At 37.7% G+C, this 15,554-nt stretch overlaps 1 protein-coding gene across 1 annotated transcript in view; it reads left to right on the top strand.

Annotated features, from left to right (window-relative positions):
- The window catches only part of RGS22 (regulator of G protein signaling 22), a 118,639-nt gene that overhangs the window by 32,583 nt on the left and 70,502 nt on the right, over nt 1-15,554 (top strand). Inside the window, exons 5-9 of the mRNA XM_032421902.1 lie at nt 5,130-5,215; nt 5,854-6,022; nt 9,361-9,490; nt 11,483-12,107; nt 14,226-14,387. Of these exons, the coding sequence (XP_032277793.1) occupies nt 5,130-5,215; nt 5,854-6,022; nt 9,361-9,490; nt 11,483-12,107; nt 14,226-14,387 (1,172 nt within the window). The remainder of the gene's footprint in view (nt 1-5,129; nt 5,216-5,853; nt 6,023-9,360; nt 9,491-11,482; nt 12,108-14,225; nt 14,388-15,554) is intronic.

The raw sequence follows: 15,554 nt of genomic DNA, 5'->3' as shown, positions 1-15,554 counted from the left end.
CGTGAATATACAATGGAGAAATGACAGTCTCTTTGACAAATGGTTCTGGGAAAGCTGGACGACATCATGCAAAACAATGAAGTTGGACCACTTTCTTACACCAAACACAAAGATAAACTCAAAATGGATTAAAGACCTGTGAAACCTAAAACCAAAAAACTCCTAAAAGAAACCATAGGCCATAATTTCTTTGACATTAGCCATGGAAACATTTTTTTAGGGATGTCTCCTCAGGAAAGGGAATCAAAAGCAAAATTAAAATACTGGGATTACACCAAAATAAAAAGCTTTTGCACAACAAGGGAAACCATCATTAAAACAAAAAGACACCTACTGAATGGGAGAAGATACTTGCAAATGGTATAGCCAGTAAGGGGTTAATATGCAGGATATGTACAAAGAACTTACACAAGTCAACACCAGATAAACAATCTGATTAAAAAATGGGCAGAGGACTGTAGAAAACAGTATGGAGTTTCCTCATATAGTTAAAAACAGAACTACCCTATGATCCAGGAATTACACTACTAAGTATTTACCCAAAGGATACAAAAATAATAATTTGAAGGGATACATGCACCCCAATGTTGCAGTTGCATTATCATTATAATTGTTGCATTATCAACAATAGCCAAATTATGGAAAGAGCCCAAATATCCATCGACTGATGAATGGATAAAGACGTGGTGTGTGTGTGTATATATACATAAATATATATGTGTGTGTGTGTGTGTGTATTAGAATATTATTTAGCCATCAAAAGCAAAGAAATCTTGCCATTTGCAACAATGTGGATGGAACTAGAGAGTATTATGCTAAGCAAAATAAGTCAGAGAAAGACATACCATATGATTTCACTCGTATGTGGAGTTTAAGAAAAAAAAACAAATGAACATAAGGGGGAAAAGAGAGGCAAACCAAGAAACAGACCCTTAACTATAGAGAACAAACTGATGGTTACCAGAGGGGAGTGGGTGGGAGGATTGGTGACATAGGTGATGGGGATTAAGGAGGGCACTTGTGATGAACACTGGGTGTTGTATGGAAGTGTTGAATCACTAAATTCTACACCTGAAACTAATATTACACTGTATGTTAACTAACTGGAATTTGAATAAAAACTTGAAAGAAATAAAAAATGGGCAGAGGACTTGAACATACATTTTTCCAAAGAAGACAGACAGATGGCCAACAGACATGTGAAAATATGCTCAACATCACTAATCATCAGCAAAATTCAAATCAAAACTACAATGAGATATCACCTCACACCTGTCAGAATGGCTAGAATAAAAAAGACAAGAAATAATAAGTGTTGACAAGGATGTGCAGAAAATGGAACCCTCATGCACTATTGGTGGGAATGCAAATTGGTGCAGCCACTGTGGAAAACGTTATGGAGTTTCTTCAAAAAATTAAAAATAGAATTACCATATGACCCAGTAATGCCATACTGGGTATTTACCCAAAGAAAATGAAAACACTAATTCAAAAAGATATATGAACCCTTATGTTTATTGCAATAGCATTATTTACAATAGCCAAGATATGGAAGCAACCCAGCTGTCCATTGATAGATGAATGGATAAAGAAGATGTGATATATGTGGCTGAATTATTCTTATAAAAAAGAATGAGATCTTTGAGATCTTACCATTTGCAATGTGAATGGACCTAGAGGGTATAATGCTAAGTGAAATAAATCAGCCAGAGAAAGACAACTATCATATGGTTTCACTCATATGTGGAATTTAAGAAATAAAACAGACAACAAAAAGAGACAAAAAACCAGACTCAACTATAGAGAACAAACTGGTGGTTGCCAGAGGGGAGGGGTGGGGGGATGGGTGAAATAAAAGAGGATTAAGAGTACACTAACTTTGATGAGCACTGAATAATGTATAGAATTGTTGAATCAGTATATTGTACACCTGAAGTTAATATAACACTGTATGTTCATTATACTTCAGTTTTAAAAAATGGACATAGGATCTGAATAGACATTTCTCCAAATAAAGATGTACAGATGACAAAAATGCATATGAGAAGATGCTCAACATTTATCATAAGAGAAATGCAGTCAACATTGGGAGATAGGGGTGGGCGAGTTGTTGATGTGGAATGGAGAGTGACTGCTAGTGGATATGAGGTTTTCTGGAAGGTGATGACATTTTATCATGGTGATGGTTTGGGAATGTACTAAAACCCATTGGATTATATATTTTAAATGGGTGAATTATATGGAATGTGAATTATATCTCGAAGTTGTTATAAAAAAAGCAGTGTGTGTGTAGACACACACACAAATCTCAATGAACTATTTCTATACACCTTTTAGAATGAGTTAATTATGCAACACACATTGACAATACCAAGTGCCAGTCAAGGTGTAGAGCAGTTGGAACTCTTACATCGTTGATGCGAATTCCATTTTGGAAAACAGCTTGGCAGTCAGCTTTCTAAGTTAAACATACACCATACTACCCATCTATCCTACTCCCGCATATTACCCAAGAGAAACGAACAGTTCTGTTCACACAAAAACCTATATGTGCAAGTCTGAAGTTCCTTTATTTATAATCACCAAAAGCTATAATAAACCCAAATTTCCTTGAATGGGGAGTGAATAAACAAACTATGGTTCATCCATACAGTGGAGTACTAAGCTGAAGAGGAGGAGAGAGGAATGAACTAGTGATCCATCTAAGAACATAGGTCAATCTCAAATGCATCATGCTAAATGAAGGAAGCTGCGTACTATACTGATTCCAATTATATGACACTTTGGAAAAGGCAAAACTGTGGAGAACTAATTGGTGGTTGCCAGGGCCTGGGGTTAGAGGGGGTCATTGAATGCAAAGTGGTATGAGGAAGTTTGGAGGATGTAGGAACTATTCTCTATCTTGATTGCAGTCATGGTTATACAACCGTAAGTATTTGTTAAAACTTGTAGAAGTGGTTACTAAAAAGGATGGATTTTTACTGTATGTATTTTTTTTTTTTTAGTTTTAAGGATTAAATAATTTTACCATAGGTAAATTATTTCTGTGTTTTTCATAGGTATTTATTAAGTTGTCATTTTATGTTTGACAAGATTGTTCTGTGTTTTTTTGGTGTTTATATTTTAGTTATTTGTAAACACCTTGAAGGGACATTTTGGCAGTCTGACTAAAGACTTTTCTTCAGTTTTGATTTTATTCCTTTTAAACTTTTCATTCCATTTCATTTTTGGGTTAGATAGATGCAAAGACCTTCAAAAGGGGATGAGTTATTGGTGAACTGTTCATTAAATATTAGGCAAATTGATTTTGTATGACTGACTAGCCTTGACCACCTTGTAGTATTCCTCAAGGGGGTGTACCGACCTTAATACGTGGTCTGGTGTCTTTCTGGGACACATCGATTGCATTGCTGATGAGAATCCGAGAGTCGTGTGTAGCTGTCAGTGTGTACTATATGTGGAGGCCTATTGGGAGTTTTTCTGGCTACAGGATCCACGTGTCCTGCGTATCTCACTCGTGGGCACTAAGACCACCAACGAGATGCTACTGTTCAGGTGCTGGCTGCTTCCAAACTTTCTTCTGTTTCTTCATTACCCAGAAGATAGTCTTTGGTCAGGGTCAAATGGATGTTTTGGGCTGAACAGAAGGAAACCATTGTTCCCTCAGTCTTCCAGCCTTGGGGAGCCTAATGACTTCATGCCACACGCAAGCAGTGTTGAGCGCAGGTGCATGCTCAAGAACATCAGCCCATCAGATGTTGGCAGTACTACTCTGTGAGCCTTTAATTTCCTCCCTGGAGTCAGCAGGGCTCTGTGTTGACTGATGTTACTATCACAGCACAACTGTTGCGTTCGCAGATAATCAGTGGAAGCCACATAAATGCAGACACCCTTGCCTCACTGCCATGGGTACTTCACTGGTGGTTTTACTTGTCCAGGAGCATTCGTTTAGTGTTCAAAGTACTGACATTCTTTAGAATTCTGGAAAAAAGTGAATATAAGACAAAAAGAGAATCAATAGTGGGTAAATGTTTGAGAATGAACAGCAACTCAGTAACTCTTCCATGATTTTGTGTGGCCCTCACAACCTCAAAATAAAATCTAAACTCCTTACTGTCATTTAAAAGATAATTCATAATTAGGCCTGCCTGCTTCTCCGGCTTGCTTCCCTCCTTTCCTCAAACCTCACCCTGCGATCTAGTCATACTAGACTTACCTTCGTTTCCTCTCCTGCTCTCCTCTTCACCAAGCTAATCACGCGTCAGGTCAGAGTGAATGGCATGCTCTCGGGGAAACCTTTGCTGGTTTTAGTGCCCAGGTGTCCTCCCACAGAAGCCTGAACTTGTGGCATTTACTGCACTCTACTACTATTGCTTATTGAATTACCTGTAAACTCCTTAAAAGCACGGCTTTATCTATCTTCCTTCCTTCCTTCCTTCCTTCCTTCCTTCCTTCCTTCCTTCCTCCCTTCCTTTCTAAGATTTTATTTATTCACTTGACAGAGTGAGACAGCACAAGAAGAGGGAGGAGCAGACTCCCCGCTGAGCAGGGAGTCCGATGCGGGGCTCAATCCCAGGACCCCGGGATCATGACCTGAGCCAAAGGCAGATGCTTGACCTACTGAGCCACCCAAGTGCCTCAGGGCCTTATCTTTCTTGCTAACCTTGGTATTCCCAGGATAGTGTCTGGGATGTTAAATATTTAACCAAATTTTCTAAAACTGGAAGGACAGAGGGGCCTGTCGTGACCATAGTGACCTTATCAAGTGTTCTGGTTAGCTCTTTTTCTGTTTGTGATTATTTTTAACCCATTTTGCGACTGTGAAAATACCGAGAGTGACTTTTTTTTCTCATACCTCCTCCTTCAATAAGTTACTTAACTTCTCTGGATTCAGTTTGTTAATCTGTAAAATGGGTCTAATAGTTGATGCAGGGTTGTTGAGAGAATTAAAGAAGTACCTGAAGGCAAGCAATGGCTTCAAATGTGTGACTCCGAGGTTCTTGCTCTCTCTTGTGCAAACAGAAGGTAGAGGCAGGGCTCCTGGTAATATTGCTCTAGTGACTAGGCCTTAATTGTCCTGAAAGGTGATTCTCTTTGACTCTTTTTCTTTTTCACTTGTCCTCTAATAGTGTCTCAGTCGTGAAGAAGGTATTGAGTGGATCAAAAAAGAAAGACTTCCAGCATTTCTGGAAAGCGATTGTTACTTTGAATACAGGTATTATAGTCCCATCAACAAACCTATTTTTTAATTGCCTGGTTTTTTTTTTTTTTTAACCTAAAATCATTTTTCCATACTTTCTTGATAAAATCACGTACTTTTAAACCCACTGGAGTTTGTATCCCACCTGCTATAGTATGTGAGTGATAGAGCATTTGTAAAAATCACTTAACTTTTCCAAAGAGGTCTCAAAGAAATAGTACCTAATAAATGTATTTCAGTTGTGCTTGTTAGATCATTATGTTTTAAAAATTATCTACTTGTGATAATGGTATTTATGTGCAGGCTGTTAAAAAACAAATGTGTCATGAAAAAGAATGTCATAGTGGACCAAATTTTTCTTTTATGTTTCCTGACTTTTAATGTGTAAGTACCTAAACATTCTGAAATTTTACTAAAATTTGACCTATACTTAGAACCACCATATTAAAAATCAAAGTAAAATAAATTAAAACAGAGTAATTATTAATTAGTAGTTCTGTGAATAAGCCATTAATTTTAGCAGATCCTAAGAGAATCATTGTGCAGAGTGAGGAGATGGACTTGAAAATAAAATAAAATTTTAGGGTTTTTTTTTTCCTGAATTCTACCATATTTGAAACTTATTTCAAGTTTGTATGTTTTCTAAAATGCAGATTAGCCAAATTGGTCTCACAAGTAAGATGGAGTGTATCAGGCATGAACATCACATTCAATGCAGATTTTTCCCCCTGGGTCCTGAAAAAACCAGCCAGTCTACCACCACCTGTTGTTGATGAAGAGAATGTTATCATCATGAAAAAGTTCTACGTTTCTCTTGGCGAGGTAAAAGTATGAGTGTTTCTTCATGACTTGGCATTTCAAGGAGACTTCTCATTTTAGGGATAGGAATTTCATTTGTACCACTTGAAAAGGGGAAATGACTTCAAGTACTTCTTCTTTTTTTTTTTTTTAAAGATTTTTTTATTTGAGAGAGACAGAATGAGAGAGTGCACAAGCAGGGGAAAGGAGCAGAGGCAGAGGGAGAAACAGACTCCCCGCTGAGCAGGGAGCCCCACATGGGGCTTGATCCCAGGACCCCGGGACCATGACCTAAGCCGAAGGCAGATGCTTAACCAACTGAGCCACCCAGGTGCCCCGACTTCAAGTACTTCTAAGGCAGATTTAGCAAAACATTTTGTGGATTTATGCTGACTCCTTTACTCTGCACTCTTTCACCTGAAATGTAATTGGTATTATTATCCTCATGTGTACAGAGAACCAAATGCAAGATTGAAGAACATGCTCAGTGTCACCCGTGAAGCAAGGAAGGGTACCTTGAATTGTATCCATGGTTTCATTGTTCATTGCAAAATTTTCATTGTTTGGAATCTATAATTTTTGTACAAAATGATGATAAATTGGGTCTTCTCCTCCCTATTGTTAAGATTATTCCTCAGTAGTAAAATGCATGACCCTTTAACTGTTATCAGATAAATTTGTCCTCCATGAAGAAATGCTGGGTTGTATGAGTGCATTTAAAGAGATCTAACCTAGAATCAGATGTCCTTTTGGAGAGTCATGGTGTAGTAAAAACCATTGTTTGATCTCTGGCCTCTAATTATCAGGTCTTCTTTCTGGGAACGCATTTCCTATACACAACTCTGTACAAAACCAGGAATTGCAAATAAGTGGCCCAAGTGTTGCTGCTCTCCTAGTTTCCACTCATGACAGACATTGCTAATCAATCATGGCAATTTTCCTGCTGAGCTAGGACTTGGCTCCAAATTCTTTTCAACACAGCCCTCTAGGCAAGCACTTCCAATCCATCAAAGATGTCATACAAAAGGAAAACTATTTGCCATCTCTGTCAGAATAGATAGACTTAACCTATCTTACCTGACCATTTATTTTCATGTGTAGTTCCTATTTAATTTTGTAGTTTGGTATTTCTATCAGTAATATTTGGCAAAAATGTTTGAAATTTTGCCAGTTGCATTATTTCCACTGAGCTAATGCTAGGGATGTACGAAAAGCATATTGTACTTCTCTCTTATACTTATTTTTAAGTATTTATTTTTTCTCTTATGTATTATAGGAATGTCAGGAATGTCATAAAAAATGTACTGATAGTACAGGTCAGTAAACATACAACAGGAAGAATCAATCTAGGGAAATAAATCTGATTCCTTACATGTAAATTAAATTGAATATAAGAGAGTAAAATTTAAGCTAGTTTACTTTTGCTATTTTCTGTGATGAAAAAACTCAATTCTGTCCACTTGATTAATACTTTAACTATCTAATATCCTTTTTTTAAGATTTTATTTTTATTTATTTATTTTAGAGAGAGAGACAGAGAGAGTGAGGGGTAGGGGCAGAGGAGGAGGGAGAGGGACAAGCAGACTCTGCGCTGAGCTTGGAGCCTGACACAGGGCTTGATCTCACGACACTGAGATCATGACCTGAGCCAAGATCAAGAGTTGGATGCTCAACCAACTGAGCCACCCAATCGCCCCACTAATATCTTCTTAATAGCTCTTGAACTTTGAGGATTCAAAATTCTTTGAGCCCTTAAATCATTTAAATCATGACTGTAGATAAGGATTAATCTTTATGATGATAACTGGTAATATTTCTTTGAGTCTTCATTAAACATCTAAACACAAACAATTGACTCATCTTTCAAGCATATTAAGTGGACTAGTTACCTACTTTTTTTGTCTGACTGACTATTTACTACTTCTCTAATTTTTGCTTTGCAATCTTTTTTGCACAGTTGAAATAACAAGGACTTTTGTTTATTGGCCTCTCTCAATTCCCTAACAGTTCTTCATTATTTTGGCCTTCTCTCAGTGCTTAGGATACTGCTTGGAATAGAGTAGTCACTCAATAAATATATGTTGAATGAACATATAATAATAAATGACTTGGTTTTATTTTTTTTAAAGATTTTATTTATTTATTTGAGAGAGAGAGCACGAGAGTGGGGAGGGTCAGAGGGAGAAGCAGACTCCTTGCTGAGCAGTCCCGATGCGGGACTCTATCCTGAGACTGAGCCGAAGGCAGTCACTTAATCAACTGAGCCACCCAGGTGCCCAAATGACTTGGTTTTAAAGGAAGGAAAAGAGGGAACAAAAGGAAATTAGAATCTTTCAAAGCTTTTATCCACCCAGGAAACCTAACTTCTAAGAGGGGTAGTGATTATATAGGTGGCACTTTTCATTTCTCTCTCTTGCTTTTTGGTTTCATTGTGTGGCCCAACTTGCCCTGCTAATTCTGTATCATAGAGAACAATACCTATTCCATTTGAACCCTGCCTATTTTGTGAGTATTCCTGAGGCTAAGGGCCAACCTGCTGACTCAGCTGGAGAAAGGAGAAAGGAGAGTAATGCTGGACACTCCCCTCTCTGCTTCTGTTGAACAATCTGGATTATTTTAGAAAGATTGTGAGGATATTACTGAGAGAGGCAGGCAGAGGAATTTTCCCAGGAAAGCTGAGAAAAGGGCTTCTCAGGACTGGGGTTCTGGAAGCTGAGGGTCAGCTTGGGAATTGGGTCAGCTGGCTTGAGGGTGCACAAAGGAAAGGAAAAATTGAAGGCTCCATCCAGGGGCAGATGGAGTCAAGAATCAATTTTCAGGGAGCGTACAATCCAAGAAAAGCTGTGAAAACTGAATTTACGGCAAAGGGGCAGTTGAGCTTGGGGAGGTTTTCAGTGCTCCTGAGAGTAAGTCTGTCATATTAGGGAGGTGTCATAAAAAACGTGGAGCCAGATCAGACAGAATTAGGGGCAGGGAATAATTGGGAAGTTGTAAATGTGGGAGTAGCTGGCAAAGGATGGAGCCAAGAACTGATGAGCCATGTGACTGCCAAGATACGGTGAGGTGGCCTGACTCTATAATGAAGCAGGCAAGTAGGGTTGCATGCCTCCGGTGGAAGAGTGGGGAAGGATTTGATGGATTTTGGGCTCATTTTTACCTTTGGTCATCTAATATCCAGATAATCTGAGTTGAAATTTCCTTCCCATTATTCTCAAATAATGAATTTTTCTTTTCTTTCATGGCATAGTTTTCCCTTCCATATTGCACTATGCAAATTTAACATTCTAATGATGTGTCAAGGTCTGCAACTGGGAGAACACTGCTGATCTTAACGTTAAACAAAGGTGCACCTTTTTTCCTAGGCCTCCTATACTCAAACAAAAGATTGGTTTGCATTAGCCAAACAGAGTCTTCAAACAGCATCGACGTTTTCATTGCCATCTTGTGTAGTCCACAGCAAACATGAAACACCGGTTGCTTCATCTGTTTCTGGTAAGCAGAAAGGACAAGAATGATTTCAAAACTCCTTAAATCCTTGGTTATTGGTGTTCTAATCTTCCAGTGCAACACATAGTGGTGGGGGAGAAAAATAATCTCCATTCCTACCCGCCCCCCCACTTCACTTCCCACTGTTTTTATTTTTAAAGATTTATTTCTTTATTTTAGAGAGAGAGAAATAGAGCAGGGGGAGGGGCAGAGGGAGAGAGAATCTCAAGCAGACTCCCTGCTGAGCGTAGAGCCCACCGTGGAGCTGGATCTCACAACCCTGAGATCATGACCTGAGCCGAAATCAAAAGTCAGATGCTTAACTAACTGACTGAGCCATCTAGGCGCCCCTCTACTGTTTTTTGAGAGGCAACGTGGCATAGGAAAAAGAGAATGGGTTTAGATGGGTTAATGCTTATTAGCTGTGTGACTTTTTAAAGTTATTCCACTTCTTGAGAGCCTTGCTTTTCTTATCTGTAAGATGAGAATAATGATATACACTAAATGTCTAGAAGAGGCCTGGCCTAGTGCCAGGTCCCTCATAGGCAGTCAGTAAATGTTTGTCTTGTCTTTACTTCCTGTGACAGCTTACAGATTCTTATTATTAAATATTTGAAATTAAGTGGGCGGAACTTTTCTCTCCTCTTGAAAGTACATAGTCGTTCATGCAACTTGAGTTTTCCTTCTAAGTTCAGACTTGTTTTTCTCCTTGAAAAACAGATACATTTCTACCGTGGGGAACTTTTGTGGATGATACCAACTTTTCATAGATATAGGAGGAAACTTCCAGAAGTGGGTGTCATTAACATGATATTGCTAGAGGAAAAAATCTAGCAATGTGATTCAGGAGAGGAACTTAGCAATTCACTAAGTTCCTAATTCTTTTGAAAAGTGTAAGCAACCTCTGAGGACATTAAATCTGGGTTCTCTAGAATTGAACCTAAATCTAGGTAAAGAAGGAAAATAGTCTCCTTAATTGCAAATAGCTGAATTTATAGGTTTCTTGCTGTTTCCCCCAAATAGTAAAGTAGAAAATTGGAGAGCAAAGATAGTGAAAGGGTAGAGAAAGGGTAGCAGGAGGGTGGGGAACAGAAATGAGGGCCTTGTTCTCTCCCTCCACTTATACCCAGTATCTTTTCATAGGTTTACAAAAGTCTAGTCTCTTAATATTGGGGGAACTTAGTATCTTCATTTTCAATAAAAATTGTAATAAAACACTTCCAGTTCATTGGGATTTGAAACCTATTACTGAGAAAATGGCCATTGAAGTGGGACACAGATGAGAACAGTTTTCCTGCTCTGTGGCATTTCAAGCGGTAGATTTGCCATGGAAATAAAGCACTGACATCAGATATTTCACTGATTTCTAAATAAGAAGAAAATAAATAAGAGCTAAAGACTATCTGTCTTTAGAAAAAGTATGAAACAATCCATTTGTATTTGTAAGCCTTCATAAGTACCTTATGCCATTTTGTAATTTTGATAGTAGGTTGTAAGTATGATAGTAATTGAATCTTTTGGTTAAAATAGTGAATTTTTAAAAATTACTGATATGACTCCAGTTCTGATCTGTTCATTGATTGTCTAATTTTATTTTATCTTATAGCATGACATATTAGAATATGTACAATTGCTTAATGTACATATTCTAATTGTTTAATAGATTTGGCCTTTACCTATTGACATTCTATATCAGCCTCAAATATGACATTTTAAAAGTGCATGATGTCTTTTTGAAGATCCTCTGTAATAGGGACGTCAAATATTTCATTCATCTGCCACCATTATCCACTTCCATGTCCAAGGAAGACATGGCCAATCCTGTTAGCAGTTTTTTCTCTAGTGGTATCAAATGTGGCTTCAGAACTCCCCCTTCTGCACACGAAGTCCCTACCTGTGCCAGACCCACTTACCATGCTGGCTCTGCAACCTCTAGTTAATAATAAAAGCAACTTTGTATTCATATCTGATCTAATAGCCCTTTATGATTTAATGCAGACAGCTTTATCTTTGATGATGGAATTCACCCGAGGATAAAAAGGGACTCATCTGAAACCATTAGATTAACTTCTCATTTTGAAGAAGAAGAAGAAGAAGACATTGGGTCCATCTCTCTACAAGACACTCCTTCTCAAGCCCTTCTGAGAATATACCTTGAGAGGCAACGCGATGCTGATGAAAGCCTTATATTGCATTTCTCAACATGGGAAGAATTTTTAAGATCTTATGTAACCTTTATATTGAGAGTAGCAATTCATCAAATTTTTGATGAGCCACTGATGGAAAGCCCAGATTATATAAATTTCAACAAGGTAACAGAAGTGGTGCTTGAGGAGGGTTTTGAGCCTATCCCTGGCAGGAATGCTTTGTTAAGTGAAACATTTCAAATCACAAGTGAAAAGTCAGAAGAGATGTTAGAACAAGCAAGTTCAAAGAGTGAGAGCATTGGACCAGAAACCAGGGCTGATTGGTGTATGTCTCACAAAGCTTACGATATTGGCAATAGGAAGGAGTTTGAAAGATTTAAGAAATTTATAAAAGATACATTAGGAGAGAGATATTGGTCATTATGGATGGATATTGAGAGGTTGAAAGTCCTTAAGGACCCCAGAAGACATCAAAGGTATGTCTAGTTTTTACTTTCAATAGTTGTTTGTTTTTTTTTTTAATTATGGGATATTAGTTTGGGTTCCTTAAGCACAGGCAGAAAGCCTGAAATAAAGATAAAAATGTAATTTATACTTTTAGAAATGAATAATAACATTTATTATAATAATACTGATTTTACTAGTTCTGTGATTTTGTAATTTTCAGATACAAATAGCGGCAATTGTTTGGGTTCACATATGTTTTTTCCCATGGATTCTAAACCTGCTTTCAAATCAATCATTCTGTCTTATTTTTATAACACTGTAGTGATATATTTTTTAGAGAAAGTAATTTTTCTGTTATATAACCACACTGACTTCAGATACCTTATATAAAATGTACCTTATGCCATGGTAAGAGACTGCTGTTCCTAGCAGCCTGCTCAGTTAACAAATCCCGTGATCTTTGGTTGGATGCCACTTGGACATTCATATCTGAATAAGATATCTCCTAGATATGCCACATATCCTCTAGAGAGCTTCCTGGTTGTCTGATGGGTCCAGGTCCTTATTTGCCTATCCCATGTGTTTTAGATTACGGTAAGTCTTAACAACCTTAAGAGGACCCTGCTTTAGGAAGGTTTTTATCCTGTCTATGTTCTCCTTTCTGCTCTGAAGCAGATCAATACAGTAGATTGCAATTCCCAGGAAGGGTTTGACTGAGTGTATACTAGTAACTGGGTTATTCCACTTATTTCAATGGCATTCAGATCATAGAGCTCATTTTTGTGCATACCTATAGGATCAGGGGTTATCAAATGGTTGATTATGCAGCCATGACTTGATGGATCATGGAGTAGAAAGCCACTACCACTTTTCAAGATATATTAAGGAAGTTATATGCAAGCAACCTATATAAATTCTTCAGGATCAATCCTGTATTAGTTCCTGTTGTTGCTATAGCAGATTGCCACAAATTTAATGGCTTTTATTTTTATTTATTTATTTTTTATATTTCTAGGATTTTATTGACTTTTTTTTTAAAGATTTTATTTACTTATTTGACAGAGAGAGAGACAGCGAGAGCAGGAACACAAGCAGGGGGAGTGGGAGAGGGAGAAGCAGGCTTCCCGCCGAGCAGGGAACCCAATGTGGGGCTCGATCCCAGGACCCTGGGATCATGACCTGAGCCAAAGGCAGACGCTTAAGGACTGAGGCACCCAGGCTCCCCACTTTACTGACTTTTAAATAAAGTTCACATAGTATCTTCTTAAAGCCTTTGTATAAATATTAGTGATTTTATTGTAACTTTGATTACATGGAAGATGTATATTAGTATCTTAGTCTTTTAAAGCAACATAAATTTATTCTGTCACAGTTTGGAATTAGGAAGTCTAACAAGGGTGGGTAGGGCTACATTCTTTCTGGAGGCTCTAGGGGAGAATTCGTTTCCTTGCTTTTTCCAGCTTCCAGAGGTCACCTACTTTCCTTTGTTCATGGCCTTTCCTCAGTCTTCAAGCCAGCAATGTAGCATCTTCTCTCTGAGGTCTGCTTCTATCCGCACATCTTTTCTCAATGACTCACCCTCCTGCCTCCTTCTTAGAAGGACCCTTGTGATTACATTAGGGACATCTAGATAATCTAGGATAATCTTCTCAAAATCCTAATCACATTGGGGCGCGTGGGTGGCTCAGATGGTTAAGCGCCTGCCTTCGGCTTAGGTCGTGATCTCCAGGTCCTGGGGTCAAGCTCCATGTCGAGCCCAATGTTGGGCTCCCAGCTCAGCAGGGAGTCTGCTTCTCCCTGGGTGCCTCTCTCCGCTGCTCGTGCTCGCTCTGTCCCTCTTTCTTTCTCTCAAATGGATAAATAGAATCCTTAAAAAAAAATCCTAATCACATCTGCAGAATGCCTTCGACCATGTAAGGTAACGTTCAGAGATTCTGGGAATTAGGACATGGACATCTTTGGAAGACCATTGTTCAAACTACCAAAAATACCCTTCTTATTCCCATAATTGTAAGAAATATTTTTATCTCCACATTGGTACTCCTGTAACTCAGTGTTGGTTTTGAGATAGTTCATTACTTGTCTGAAACATTTTAGAAGTGAAAACATTTGGTTTGTTGAATGTGTGTGGATTTGTTTTGTTTTAGACATCTTGAGAAGATGAAAAAATGCTATCTAGTAAGCAATGGAGATTGCTACCTTTCTGCAGAAATATTATCAAAACTTAAACTGCTAGACGCATCTCAGTGGAATGAAGAACACTTAAGAAATATTCAGGCTGAGGTTGTAAAACCCTTACTTCTATATTGGTGAGAAAAATAATGTGAATCAAACTTATTTGCTTTTACTTTTCCTAGGCAAGTTACGAGTTATACTTTTTTGTCTTACCGATTTATAATTTACTGAGATTTAAAATGACAAGATTATTAAATCTTTTGCCTTCCTTAAAGTCAGTCAGAGAAAGACAAATACCATATATTTCATTCATATGTGGAATTTAAGAAACAAAACAAACAACGATTTAATGAATATCATGAAGCAAATACTTATGTAACCACTACGTGGGCTGGGAAATAAAACTTTGCCAAGACCCCTGAAGGTCCCTTATCGATCACAACACCCTCACTCCCCCTTGGAGGTAACCACTATCCTGACTTTTGTGATTATCATCCTCTTACTTCTCTTTATAGTTTTACCAACCGTGTATGCAAATAAATCCTTAAGCATATACTTTTCTCTGTTCTACAACTTTATATAAATGGAATCATGTTGTATGCATTCTTTTGTGTCTTCTATCAACATTACATGAGAGAATTGTCTGTAATTGTGTTTAAGAGTTTTATTGATTTTCATTGTTGTATATTGGTATTCTGCATGAATATACCATAATTGCTATTTTTTTTAAACATTTGGGTTGTTTCCTACTTTTCACAATTAAAAGCAGTGCTGTAATGTATATTCTTGTACACATATCCATTTTTCTACAGCAGTTGTATCCATTTATGCTCTCATCAACAGAATAAGAGAGTGCCCATTGTTGTAAATCCATGGTAGCATTTAATATTATCAAACTTTTAAATTTTTGCGTATGTGTTTAGTGTGTTATCGGTGTCATGTGGTTGTAACTGGCATTTCCCTGAGTACTAGTGAGGCTGATAATCTTCTCCATGATCGGTCATTTGGTCATTTGGATTTCAATTTTCATGAATTGCTTGTTTATCTCATTTGCGCATTTTTCTATTGGGATATATATGCACACACATATGTACATACTCACACACATACACACATCATATTGAATACAGTTTCTTTGATCGTATTATGTGACATACCTTCTCCCACCCTCTAGAGCTTGAGAATTAAGTTGTGTGCAGTGTACATGAGAACTCATATGATGGAAGCATGGAAAATAATACAACACCAGTTTATGATTGACTGTGAAACTTATTCCACAATATTTGATGAAGTTACATAGT

This window comes from Phoca vitulina, unplaced genomic scaffold (assembly GCF_004348235.1).
Source record: "Phoca vitulina isolate PV1807 unplaced genomic scaffold, GSC_HSeal_1.0 scaffold25, whole genome shotgun sequence".
NCBI classification, from domain to species: domain Eukaryota; kingdom Metazoa; phylum Chordata; class Mammalia; order Carnivora; family Phocidae; genus Phoca; species Phoca vitulina.
The sequence above is the reverse complement of the archived record's forward strand: the minus strand, read 5'-3'. Positions and strand labels throughout refer to the sequence as shown.